Raw genomic sequence first — 14,063 nt, forward strand, 5'->3', positions numbered from 1 at the left:
ACTCTGCTTTGCTGGCTCTTCACTGACCTCAGGATAAAAATGTAACTTCTTTGTATTAGATGTACACCTCTGTCTCATCTCATCATTCTAGCAATACCAAACATTTGTAGTTCTCTGAACACACTGGCAGCAACATATTTCCATGCCTTTGCACATGCTACATCTCTCAGCCTAACAAACTTCTTCAATCTTTAGAAGTCTGCCACAGAGAAGAGCTAAAGAGAAGAGGAGGGAGAAAGAACCCGGTGATAGGAATCTTTTTATTTTTACATTATATACTGCTGCACATCTTGACATTTTTACAGTTACTGTTACTTTTATTTTTTTTATTTTATTATTATTTTTTGAAGATTTTATTTATTCATTTGAGAGAGACACACACAACGAGTGAGGGAACACAAGCAGGGGAAGTGGGAGAGGGAGAAGCAGGCTTCCCGCCAAGCAGGGAGCCCAATGGAGGGCTCGATCCCAGAACCCTGGGATCATGACTGGAGCTGAAGGCAGATGCCTAATGACCAAGCCACCCTAGGCATCCCATATAGTTACTGTGATTTTTAATTTTGATTATAAAAATAATCACCTGGTAACAAAAAATGCTACTCCTCTGTAAAACAGAGTAACTGTCTTTTTTGCCTCCTCATTATTTCAGTGTCTTACACATATTTCCACTGTGAGAGCACCTTTCATATTTCAGTCCAATTACTTCTTTACAAGCTCACTGTCATCATGGCCTAAATCGTATATACCAGTATACTCTCAGTTCTGAGAATGGGGAATTACACATACTATATACACAATTATGTTTGAGCTCAATAGCCAGTCTAATACCAAAACTGCTTTCCATTTACTGTCTAATAAAGAATCTACATGCAAATAACTTTAGCTGACAGATATGAAAGGGAATGATTTTTTCTGCCCTGTTCAAGAAAAAAGAGGCAGTTCATAAAGATAAATTGGCAAATATTTTTCATCTCTGAAAGGACAGAGTGAAGTTGTAGTTTTCAAACCTATTTAAAGCTCTAACATGCTAGATTGTAATTTCAGTGATTACTTATATAGAGTATTTTTTTTTCTCAAATCTGAAGTTAAATCTGAAGTCAGTTAAGCATCTGCCCTAAGCTAAGGTCACAATCCCAGAGTCCTGGGATCGAGCCCCACATCAGGCTCCTTGCAGAGGGGGAGCCTGTTTCTTCCTCTGCCTCTGCCTGCCACTCACCCTGCTCGTGCTCTCTTTCTTGCTAGCTCTCTTGCTGTGTCAAATAAATAGAATCTTTTTTAAAAAATTAACTTTGTTTTGATAATTTTATGGCATCTCTTTAAAACTGAAGATATTTTGAAATACCAAGTTACCAGAATTAATCATTGCAATGATAAATAATCTGTTGTTTCAGGAAGGTTTGTTTTTTTTTTCCCTGGTACCAATCCTCTTTATTATAAACAAATGATGTTTCACCATACAGGATATGGAGGGTAGCTAGAAATTTAAACCACAATGGAAATGAAGGTGATAGGTAACAACCTACCTACATATATTTTCATACACTTGGCCTTCTTTCTTGTTGCTATGAATGAACTGTCTGTGTTCTTAGCAAAAGGCAATGCCTCCTCCACCTGTGTATTAGATACCATTCTCTCTAGCCTTCTCAAGAACAGTTATCCAGCAATGCTCCCCCTACTCTGTTGCATCAATTTTCCCGTTTTTACTGAAACACTGCCAGTACCACAAAAACATGCTCTTATTTCCCTCATCACATGAAAAAATTTGTTCTCACTCCCCTCTCCAACTACTACCATATTCTCGCCTTCCCTTTACAGCAGAAGTTGAAAGCACTGTTTATTTCTATCTTAAAATTGTTCTTCTCGATATCCAAATGGCCAACAGACACATGAAAAAGTGCTCCACATCACATGGCATGAGGGATATACGAATCCAAAACCACAGTGAGATAGCACCTCACACCACTCAGAATGGCTAAAATTAGTAAGTTAGGAAACGGCCGAGTGTTGGCGAGGATGTGGAGAAAGGGAAACCCTCCTATACTCTTGGTGGGAATGCAAGCTGGTGCAGCCACTCTGGAAAACAGTACTGAGGTTCCTCAAAAAGTTGAAAATAGAGCTACTCTATGACCCAGCAATGGCACTACTGGGTATTTACCCCAAAGATACAAATGTAGTGATCCAAAGGGGTATGTGCACCCCAATGTTTATAGCAGCAATGTCCACAATAGCCAAACTATGGAAAAGAACCTAGATGTCCACCAACAGATGAATGGATAAAGATGATGTGGTATATATATGCAATGGAGTATTATGCAGCCATCAAAAAAAAAAAAACAAAAACAAAATCTTACCATTTGCAATGATGTGGAGGAACTAGAGAGTATTATGCTAAGGGAAATAAGTCAATCAAAGAGAAAGACAATTATCATCTGATCTCACTGGCAATGAGGAATTTGAGAAACAAGACTGAGGATCATGGGGGAAGGGAGGGAAAAATGAAACAAGATGAAACCAGAGAAGAAGACAAACCATAAGAGACTCTTAATCTCAGGAAACAAACTGAGGGTTGCTGGACTGGAAGGAGTCAGGGGGATGGGGTGGCTGGGTGATGGACTTTGGGGAGGGTATGTGCTATGGTGAGCACTATGAACTCTCTAAGACTGATGAATCACAGTCGTGTACCCCTGAAACAATTATGTATTAACAAAAAAGAAAAAAGAAAAAAAAATTGTTCTTCTTGGGATACGTGGGTGGCTCAGCCAGTTGGGCAGTCAACTCTGGGTTTTGGCTCAGGTCATGATCTCACAATCAGGGGATTAAGCTCCATGTCGGGCTCTTCACTCAGCATGGAGTCGGCTTTAGATTCTCTCTTCCTCTCTCTTTCCCTCCAGCTTACATGCACTCTCTCTCTCAAATAAATAAATAAAATCTTTAAAAAAAAAAAAAAAAGAAGAAGTTGTTCTCAAGGTTATCAGCGGACTCCGAATTGTTAAATCCTCTGATCCCTTCTCATCCCTCAACTTAGTTGATCTATCAAGGAGCATATGACACAGCTGATCATGCTTCTCCCTTTTTAGAAATACTCTCTTGGCTTCCAGGCTATTGCATTCGCCTAGGTTTCCCCCTCCTTTTTCATTGCTTCTTTTCAATCTTCTCTGCTAGTTTTACCTCAGCTCCATTCTATTTACATAGATGCTGGAATGCTTCAGGGCTCATGACCTAGACCCCTCTTGTACCTCTACACTTACTCCTAAATTCTTGTGGCTCTAAATACTATCTATATGCCAATGACTCCCAAATTTATTTCTTCAGCATGAACTTTTCCCCTAAATCTGACACTTCAACTGCCTATTTGACATCTGTCTGGATGTCCGACAGGCATCTAGAATTGTTCGTAAGCATGTCCAAGGCTAAGCTTCTGATGCCCACATCCCCTTCCCCAAACTAATTCCTCCAATAGTCTCCCCATTCCAGTTAATGGCAGCTCCACTCTTGTGGCAAGCCAAAAATCCTGGTGTCAACCTAGACTCCTTTCTTTCACATGCTATAGTTTGACCTTTCAAATACAGTATCATATGACACACTACTACTTAACAATATAAAAGAAACAAACTACCAATACATGTAACAACATGGATGACTACGAAAAACATTATGATGAGCTAAAATAAAGCCAGACAAAAGAGAATACATAAGGTAGGACTCTATTTACATGAAACTCTCCAAAAGAAAAATCTGTAGTGATAGAAAGTAAATCAGTGGTTGCTTGGGGCCAGCAGCTGGGAGTAGATACTGGAAGAAAAAAGGAATCTTTCGGATGATATTAATGTTCAATTTCTTGATTGTGGTAGCAGTTATGACTAAATAAATTTCTCAGTACTCACTGAACTTTACAATGTACACATTTTATGGTATATTAATTATACCTCAAAAAAGTCTATTTTAAACATACATATGAAAATTTAACCATTTCTCACTGCCTCTCTATCCCAACTGCTACCCTGTGGGAACCACCATCACCTCTCTTCTGAATTACAATAGCCTAACTAGTTTCCCTGCTTCTGTCCCTGCCTCCTACATTTTATTCTAAACAGAGTGGCCAGAGTGATATCGTTAAAAAATCCCATCGTGTTACTCCTCTGCTCAAAACCCTCTAATGGCCTCTCTTTTCGGTAAAATTCAACATTCCTTTTTTTTTTTTTTTTTTTAAGATTTTATTTATTTATTTGACAGAGAAAGACAACAAGAAAGGGGTCACAAGCAGGGGGGGTGGGAGAGAAGCAGGCTTCCTGCTGAGCAGGGAGCCTGAGCCCCAGGACCCTGGGATTGTGACCAGAGCTGAAGGCAGACACTTAACAACTGAGCCACCCGGGCACCCCAAAATTCAACATTCTTACCATGACAGATGAGGCCTCCCATGATCAACTTCTCTGTTACCTTGTATACTTCATTTCCCACTACCCGGCCCCATGATTATTTGCATTCCAACTAGAAATGGCCTCCCTGCTGTTCTTCAAATGTGGCAGGCACACTCTTTTGCACTTACTATTTCCTCTGCCTAGTAATGATGTACCACCATCCCCAACAAAGCCTTAAAGCTTCTTCCTTCATTTCCTTCAGGTCTTTCACCACCATCCCAATGAGTCTTTCCCTGGCCACTCTCAAATTTCAAAACCTCCCTCTACCTATACACAATCTCACTTCATTTCATTTTCTTCTTTTCTGCTTTATTTTTTTCTCCCCAGGATTTAGCACTCCCTTATTCATATTTTACTAGCATACACACACATACACACAGTATAAGTAACTTTTTATTTCATTGGACTTTCTCCTCTACCAGATGGATGACCCAAAAGGATAAAGAATTTTATCTGTTTTGTTCACTACTGTATCCCCAGAACTTAAATTAATGCCTAAAATGGATGTTGAACAAATGAATGTATCTCAACAAATTCTAGCTTTCCCTTTAACAGTTCATAGTAAGTAGAATTTGCTTTAGAGATGTCAACTGATACTTTTATTTGCTTTAAAAAATTCCAGTAAATGAAATAAAAACTTCAACATATTTAAGCATATGCTAATATATATCCAGCCAAACTTGCTTTCAATTCTGATCAAGAACTAAGAACAGACATTGAAAGCTTATCAAATTTTCAGAGATTTTAAGTAAGGACCTATGTAAAATAACTCTCATTATTGCCAAGAATATAAAGAGGTCCTGGTGAGTTCTTTACAAAAGCCAGATAATGTCATGTTGTCCGAAGCTCCCCTTACTATAACAGTAGAAAATAATCAATCTGACAGTCTCAGAACTAAGAAATCATTTTAAAAATACATTTAAGTCTTATTTACACTTGTTATTTAAATCGTTTCAGGAATTAAAGGAATTGTTTTATAAGCAAGTCACATAAATATTGGAATATTTAACATAAATAATCTAAATAAATCAGAAGGTACAGGTGTCCTTGCTCTAGAGGTCTGAGTCTCCTCTCTTTTAAACACGCAAACAAGACAGCTTCCAGAAGTCCAAAGGAGTTATCTCCTTAATAACGGCAGAGGAGAGAATTCCATACTGCAGCCTTCACCTGCATCTAGGAGCTATTACCTGAAATGCATTTAAGTATTCACCTTTAATCAAGTAAAGAGTTTCAGCATGGGGATGTTACCTGCTTTAGCTTATAAAAAGCATTATATAGTCAACCTAAAAATAAAGGCCCTGTGCTTTCATAATATTTAAAATGTTCTAAAAATTTAAATGCATGGAAAATTTCAAGAAAGCATCGTTAGTTAAGCAGCTCTGAGTAAAAAGTATGACCAAACACCATGAATATTTTAAGAATGCTTTTCCTAAAAGCATCAGAGATACCACTATTGAGTTGTATTGGTTTGTCTCTATCACATACAAGCTGCATCTTTCATTTCTAGGAGTCAATTTCTTAAAAGTGAAGAACAATAACTTCAATATACTATAGCAATGGAAGGACAACAGCTGTCTCCACATCTTACGTAATATACCTGATCACTGTTAGACCCCATAACCAAAACATTTTTAAACTACAAACTTACTTAATATTTATTGACAACGGTATACCTAGCATCTATCACAGTGCATTGTCACTTGGAGTTCAGAGAAACTGCTAACATCTCCAAAGCTTCTAAGTTTCCTGGACGGCTTTAAATGTAAAATAGAGGTTACTCTGGATAAGCAAAATAACAAAAACATTAATAGCAAAGCTAATAAACACTTCTAATAGATGAGAGGTACATTAGGACAGCATCATTAAAATCGGCTTTTATGTGCTGCTTTAGAGTTTTCAAAGCAAGATGAAATGAGAATGATCATACAGTACCTTACCCTTTCTACCGGCGAACCATAGCATGCAATGTCGAAACATAGCAGTGGCAGATGGCATGGGTGTTATTAACTATAAAAAGGATAATAGCAGAGAAATGACGGCTGGCAGACAAGACACAGAAATACAGATGAAATGAATGCAAACTTGCAATTCTTGAAGCAAAGCAAAATCTTTAAGCCAAAGGCTGCCACTAGCTTCAATTTAATTTACATTTTGAGTTCCACACTGACAAACACTGCAACCTTCACAATCAGTCTTTAGACTCTTCATGCAGAGGCAGAACCACACTCCTCGATAAAAGATCAGCAACCTTCTGTAAACACAAGCCAGCAGCAGCAGCAGCCCATTACTCTCTCCCTTCACTGATTTTTATCCTTTAAATGTTTAATCTCCAATTGCAGTGTGATCCACAGTCGTCTCAAATAGATCTGTATCCACTGCAGATACAAATCCCTGCCTAACCTGCAGTACCACTTCATCCAGAACGTTCCCCGTGCACTCATTCATGCAGGATCAGTTGCAAAACCATTCAAGTCATCCAGCAAACACCCAAAAGAGGGAGGAAAGAAGCAGTTAGGGCTGTGAAGAGAGAATCTCTTCTTTTAGCTCACCCTGGAAATGGAAGGTTTTCTGATCAACAGTTATTGTGAAGGTGCTGTCGTCCTCATCGTCTATACCAATCACAGCTCCCTGTGAAACAAAGAGCAAAATCCCAATAAGGCAAACAATGACATCAGCAATATTCACTACTGCTACAGCCCTGGAATGCTCAATGCACGGAGGACATTGGCAGTAGGCTAGACACAGAAAGGGGGAATCATTTGCTTAGCGAGGAAGAATTAAAAGAGAGGGGATGCCAGAGCACTGTTAATACTCTGCACAGCTACCTTTTATCCTTGCATAAGGGGCATGGTTGCGGTGAGAGAGGGAGAGGACAAATATAGAAGCTGAGTCTAGAATCTACGTTCAAGAGTCAGCCACTGAGCTTTTCTGAGCTTTGGACTACTCTCTAAAATGGGGAGCCAGAAACCTCCACCACTCCCGGTTATTGTGAGGCCAAAGAATGCAGGTCCTCTTCATCCGGCTCCTTCTGTTTACACTTGTTAGTACAGAAATGCCAGGTGACACTTGCTTCAAAACATGGTCCCAATCACTTCTTCCACATGTGCTCCCATAACCACTCACACATGGCTCTGCACCTTCCGCTGCAATGTGTTTATACGTCTGCCTCCTCCCACTGAACTGCCACGAGATCTTGAAAGTCGAAGACTGTATTATTTATTGATACATGACCTTCAAATATACACCCAATATGAGTTTTTTTAAATAAAAGCACGAACAACTCCCCAAAAGATGGGGGAGGAGGAGACTGCATTTATTTATAAGTTGTTTGTTTCAAGAAGGTGGACAGGGTAAGTTTCAAATTTTTAAATATTTGTATTCAATTACAAACAGCCCATTAAGACACAGGAATTAGAAGACTGGAAGCTATGCAACACAGGAAGTGTACTGGTTAATGTCCTTAAGAAACAAGTGTCTGAAGTATTTCAGAGAAAAAAGCAAGGGAACGTAACATAGGTAAAATGCCCCAGAATGGTAACAAAAGCAGCAGCATGCCAGGACCTTGAAAATGGGGACTGAAAAGAATCAAGGGGCCAAAATACCTAATCCTATGAATATAGGCTACTCCGTCCCAAGAGGATTAGGTAACAGAGCTAAACATTTGTTAATCTCTTCTCAGAGGTTGTCTAGATAAACCCCAACTCTATTCAAATCCCATCAATTTGAATTATTCCTCAGTTTCAGATTGGGTTGGGACTTTTATCCTTGTTTTCAGTTAAGTGTCTCCAGAGAGTACAACAACGATATAATGACTTACCCAAGGTCACACAATTATGTCAGAACCAGAACCACTGGCATGGTACCAACTTATTCCATGACAGCAAACAAAAACACAAGCTCAGGGAGTAAGCATGTGTGGGAGCAGATCATTCTGGTTAACTTAATTATGTGGTTACTGAGTTAACTTCTAATTTATGATGTATCAAATTTTGCTAAGTTACAACTGAATACAAAAATATGTGCTAGATACAGCTCTAGAGTATGTAACAACAGTCCCTGCCCTCAAGGCATTAATGTTGCAGAGGAGGAGATAAAACATGCAAGGAGGTGAGCATGATACAAGGTAAAAAGTGATCCTCTACACGGGTAACTTTGAAAACATTATGCTAAGTGAAAGAAGCCAGTCCCAAAGGACCATAAAATTCCATTTATATGAAATGTCCAAAATAGGTAAATTCATAAAGACTAACAGTACATTTAATGGTTGCCTAGGGCTGGGGGGAGGGATAGAAGTAGGGTAACATCGGGAGTGACTGCTAAAGGGTATGGGTTTCTTTATGGAAACATTCTAAAATTGATTGTGGGAATGGTTGCACAACTCTGTGAATCCACTAAAAACACTGAATTGTATGCTTTAAATGGGTGAATTGCACCGCATGTGAATTATATCTCAACAAAGCCATTATAAATCACCCCAGTACCAAATGTTTACTCTTTCTTTTGGGTCTCTTATTGTGAATTTATCAGTTATATAGTCAACTCAGATGGAAACCACTAGGTTCTACAAACATTCTCCTTCATTCCATCACCACAAGTTGTGTTCATGACACCTCTGAACTATAATCTCAAATATGCCAACTCTTCTTCATTCCATGAACTGCCAATGCCCTAATTCAGGCTCTCATCACTACATGCTTCATAGGCAATCTGTCTCCTTTCAGTCTGGCTACCTTTTAGTCCAGTCTTTGCTATTGCCAGAGTAGTATTTCTAAAGCACAGATTCTCAAATGAGACAAAGATATTTAAAAGCTTCCTTGAAATAATGTGTAAAGTCAACATTTCTTCATAATGCCATTCAAGATTATTCAAAATCTGGCCCAACCAACCTTTTCACCATCATCAACCAGACCCTTCTACCTTTCCACACTCTAGGGGAAAAAACCAAACACACCAAGCAATTGCACTTTTTAAATGTTCTTCCTCAAGCTCAATTTCCAACCATTTTTCAAACAAAAGCAAAATGCTGTTATCTCCTCCTAGCTACCACCTCCCATTCCTTGTAGGGTATGTAACTGTATCAGTGGCTCTTCTTCATCTAGCTTTCCCAGAGGAGCTTTTTGGAAACTGCCTGCACCTTAACCTTTCACCCACTCCTGTACTCTAGCTTCTTTCCCACCTACTACAACCACGCATCACTACTACCAAACTATACTCACAGGTCTCCATGACCACTTCAGCACTCTCCAGTTTTGTCATATACCACCAGTAAAAGGCACTGTTGCTGCTGCTGACCACTTCTTTTTTGAAACTCTCCTTCAATGACCCTTAATGACCTAAGCTGTGCTTCAGAAATATTTCTACCTAAATACCTGTGACAACCTATACAGGAGGAAACATTCTTTTCTTGCCCCTTACACTTTTCCCTTCCTCTATCCAAATGCTTCTCTGAAGACCCAAACAACCTCCCAGTCCCATCAGGTCTTGCCATTACTCTGAACATTCACCCACACCTATAATCATTCTTGCCTCCTTTTCTACTTGTCACATGAAAAAAGAGCTCCATACCCTATCACCATTCCTTAGGTCTCTCACTCTACTAATTGTCAACTTACTTGACTATTGGCTCTTTCCAATAGCATTTACACATGTTCAAATTCTTTACCCTGTTGAACAACAGCAATCATTTTCAATTACACGTCTTCATCCAGCAGTTCGCATACCCCTCTCATTCGCTTCCAGTCAAGATTATTCAGACTTGCCCAAACTCCTGCCTAAATATTTTTTAACCTCCCATTCCTTGTAGGGTATATAACTGTATCAGTGGCTCTTCTTCACCTTCAAATAAGGGTACCATATGACCTGATTTGCCTGGTATTCCTCTTGTCCTGGTAATATAAGTAATAGCGTCCTGGTTAAGGGTTTTGGTCACTCTGCCATAGCAGAGTGCTCTTGTCCTGGTAATATAAGTAATAGCGTCCTGGTTAAGGGTTATGGTCACTCTGCCATAGCCTAGCCTAGTGTCCTCGGTGATTTGCTCCATGCCTACCTCTCATCTCTTACCAAATGCTACAGCTGGACAGCCTGAGATTTACCAACTGCCCCAGATTTTCTTCTGCCAAACATCCATCCTTTCCCTTTATTTGAGTTTAAACTATTAATTTTTTACATCTGGCAAAGTGAAACTCCTTTTGCTAATCCACATATAAAATAATATTCTGTTGTTAAGTGAAGTTCTTTACTATGGTAGTCCATCAAAATGCCAAAGTTTTATTTCAACCCTGCTTCCATGGCCCACTGTCCCAACATAATAAAAGCATGTATGTATGTGTGCGCGCGCGCATGTGTGTGTATACACACATACATATTTTAGTGACTTTTCATGATTTTTCTTCTGAAGATAAGAGATGATTCAACCTTTCAGGTTATCAGTACTTGGGCTAACCAAGTAACATGCTGCTTCAGGGCCACACTATCCAAGTTCAAGATAAAAAGTAAGTGGGGGTGCCTGGGTGGCTCAGTGGGTTAAGCCTCTGCCTTTGGCTCAGGTCATGATCTCAGGGTAGGAGGATAGAGTCCTGAATCGTGCTCTGCTCTGCAGGGAGCCTGCTTCCTCCTCCTCTCTCTCTCTCCTGCCTCTCTACCTACTTGTGATCTCTGTCAAATAAATAAATAAAATCTGGGGCGCCTGGGTGGCTCAGTGGGTTAAGCCGCTGCCTTCAGCTCAGGTCATGATCTCAGGGTCCTGGGATCGAGCCCCGCATCGGGCTCTCTGCTCAGCAGGGAGCCTGCTTCCTCCTCTCTCTGTGCCTGCCTCTCTGCCTGCTTGTCATCTCTCTCTGTCAAATAAATAAATAAAATCTTTTAAAAATAAATAAATAAATAAATAAATAAAATCTTCAAAAAAAAAGAAAGAAAGAAAAGAAAGTAACTGGAACTGGAGTCTAGTGCAACCAGATGAATTTCCTGACTTTCCCTCTTCTCCTCTCCTCTATATACACAAACATATTTCAGACATGAGTCATAGTTTTGATACCAAAGAAAATTTTACTCTCATGGCTTTGAGGGGAAAAAAAAAAAAAAAACCAACCCACAAAACAGAGTTCTGGCTATTTTAGAGCCAATCTCCCTTTGCAAGAACAGAAACTGGGTTGTTGGTAAACTAGAAATAAAAAAGAAATGATGACTCTCCTCTGGGACACAGATTGCTCACACAACTCCTAAAAGGAAGGTAGACAGTGCTAAGAATACACAGCACAGCTACTCCCACAGTAACTTCACAATCATGTATTTTCTCTCCCTGGTGAAATATTAGAAATCTCTTACACTCATGTAACACATTTAAATATGTTGTTGGAGATTCAGGCAGAACAGGTATTACTCTTAGAAAACTGAAGCTCAGAAAGGTTTAAAAAAAACACCAAAAACTGCAACCTAAAAAGCAGGAGAATTGAGGTCTTACAATTCCTGATTCAAAGCCCTCTCTTAACACTGCATTATTATAATAAGCAACATTCACTAATTACTTCTACACATTTATTAAATGCCTATTCTGAGTCAGGATCATTAATAGCCAGGGAATGTAAATAGGAATAAAATGTATCTCTGCCCTAGAAGAGCACATCACCTAAAGGGAAAAAAGAGGAGTCAACAAAATGGAGGGGAGGAGGAAAGCGTGAGGTTTAGCCTGCTTACCAAAGATGCTGCTGCATGGAGGACCTACTTTAACATCATTCATTGATTCAGCGAGTATTTTATTCTAGGTAATAGTAATAGTACAGCAAACAATTTTTTTTCACTCAATATTGAAATTTGTTCATGTTAAATAAGTAAATACATATATATACTTTATACATATACGTACATATTTATACATATATACATACATATTTTCCATGCTGAGAATATATGTAGGTATATACACAATCCATTTTGAGAATATATATATATGTACATTTTACCTGCTATGTAGTATTCCATTATATAAGTATACCACAATGTATCAGTTCTCCTATGCAGAACATTTAGGTTATTTTTAATTTTTCCTATTCCAATAATGCAGCAATAACCATCACTGTATGTCTCCCGGTAACACTTCTGTAAGAACGTGTCAAGCATATGCTCTGAAATGGAATAGAATTCCACTTTTATGTGGAGCTGGGCATCCTTTCAACTTTACTAAATACTCCAAACTGGCTCTCCTAAGTGGTTGCACTGATTTATGTCCCAACCAGCACTGTATTGATTCAGCAGAGTTCCTATACCCCCTAGTCACTAGCCAACACTAAGTATAAACAGACTTGATAAATTCTTGGCAACATAACAAAAATACTATATTCCTGAAGTTTTAATTTGCATTTTCTGTTATCACTGAGAATAAGAACCTGGCAAATGGCAAACATTTATTGCCATTCTTATTTCCTCTTACATGAATTGAGTGTGCATATCCTTTGTACATTTTCTTTTGGGGTATTCTTTTATCTTTTTGGGCATTCTTTTTGTCTTTTGTATGTGTTCTTCAGGTTTTATCTTTTTTATCCATTTGTAGGATTTCTTTATATATTCTGGATATTAATCCTTTGTCAGTTCTACACAATGTAAATATCTTCTCTTCTGTCCATGGGCTATTTTTCTCTTTAATTGTGGTGTCTTTTGGTTGGTGGTAATGTTCAAAGGTTTTAAAATTTGAATGCTGTCAAATCTATGAATCTCTTCTATCATGGTTTGTGCTTTAAAACACCCTATTCTGTCTTGACATCATCAAGACTTTCTTCTATACAATTCTTATAAAAATGAATTTTCATTTTATACCTTTAATACTTCTGGAAATTTTTGCATATAGCATAAGGTAAGAAGTAAATTTTATTTTTTCCATATGACCCAGCTTCGTTTACTGAGTGACAATGTCTGACTTACAATGCTGTCACATTCTAAACTCCCACAGTTGTGTGGTTCTACTTCTCTTCTGTGCCACTGATCAAATCCTCTCCCCATATACTAAGACCGTATCATTTTAATTACCAGTTTCATAAAAAGCCTTAACATCTGGAATGGCAAGTCCCCCAACTCTTTATTCTTCAATTTTTTTTCTTGCCTCTTTACCATTTTAAATGACTTTCAAAATCACTTTACCAAGTTTTTTGATAAGCCTACTTGTGGTTTTAACTGAATCAAATGTCTTTACAGATTTAAAGGAAATAAGCATATACATGATAGAGTCTAACAAGCAGGAACAGTATAGAGCTTTTTCAATGTTCAGATCTTCCTTTAGTCTTGCAAAGATGTCTTACAATTTTCCTCCATCAAAGGAGTACATTTCTCTTGTAATACATATCCCTAATAACGTACAGTTCTTATTATGAAAAATTTTTAAAGATTTTATTTATTTACTTGACAGAGAGAGACAGAGAAGAGAAGGAACACAAGCAGGGGAAGTGGTAGAGGGAGAAGCAGGCTTCCTGCTGAGCAGGGAGCCATGAGGCAGTGCTGGATACCTACACCCCTGACCTAAGCCAAAGGCAGATGCTTCACGAACTGAACCACCCAGGTACCCCTATTATAAATATTTTTAAATAAATTTTTCCTAATTGTCTGCGGGTCATATGAGGAATGCTATGTTTTCTGCATATTGATTTCATATCCAATAAC

At 38.5% G+C, this 14,063-nt stretch overlaps 1 protein-coding gene across 5 annotated transcripts in view; it reads right to left on the reverse strand.

Annotated features, from left to right (window-relative positions):
- Window positions 1–14,063, reverse strand: part of OSBPL9 (oxysterol binding protein like 9) — a 169,468-nt gene that overhangs the window by 108,255 nt on the left and 47,150 nt on the right. For all 5 annotated transcript variants that reach the window (XM_032302361.1, XM_032302364.1, XM_032302363.1 and 2 more), the window contains exon 3: window positions 6,968–7,046. In XM_032302361.1, the coding sequence (XP_032158252.1) occupies window positions 6,968–7,046 (79 nt within the window). The remainder of the gene's footprint in view (window positions 1–6,967; window positions 7,047–14,063) is intronic.

This window comes from Mustela erminea, chromosome 10, assembly GCF_009829155.1.
Source record: "Mustela erminea isolate mMusErm1 chromosome 10, mMusErm1.Pri, whole genome shotgun sequence".
Taxonomy (NCBI): Eukaryota; Metazoa; Chordata; class Mammalia; order Carnivora; family Mustelidae; genus Mustela; species Mustela erminea.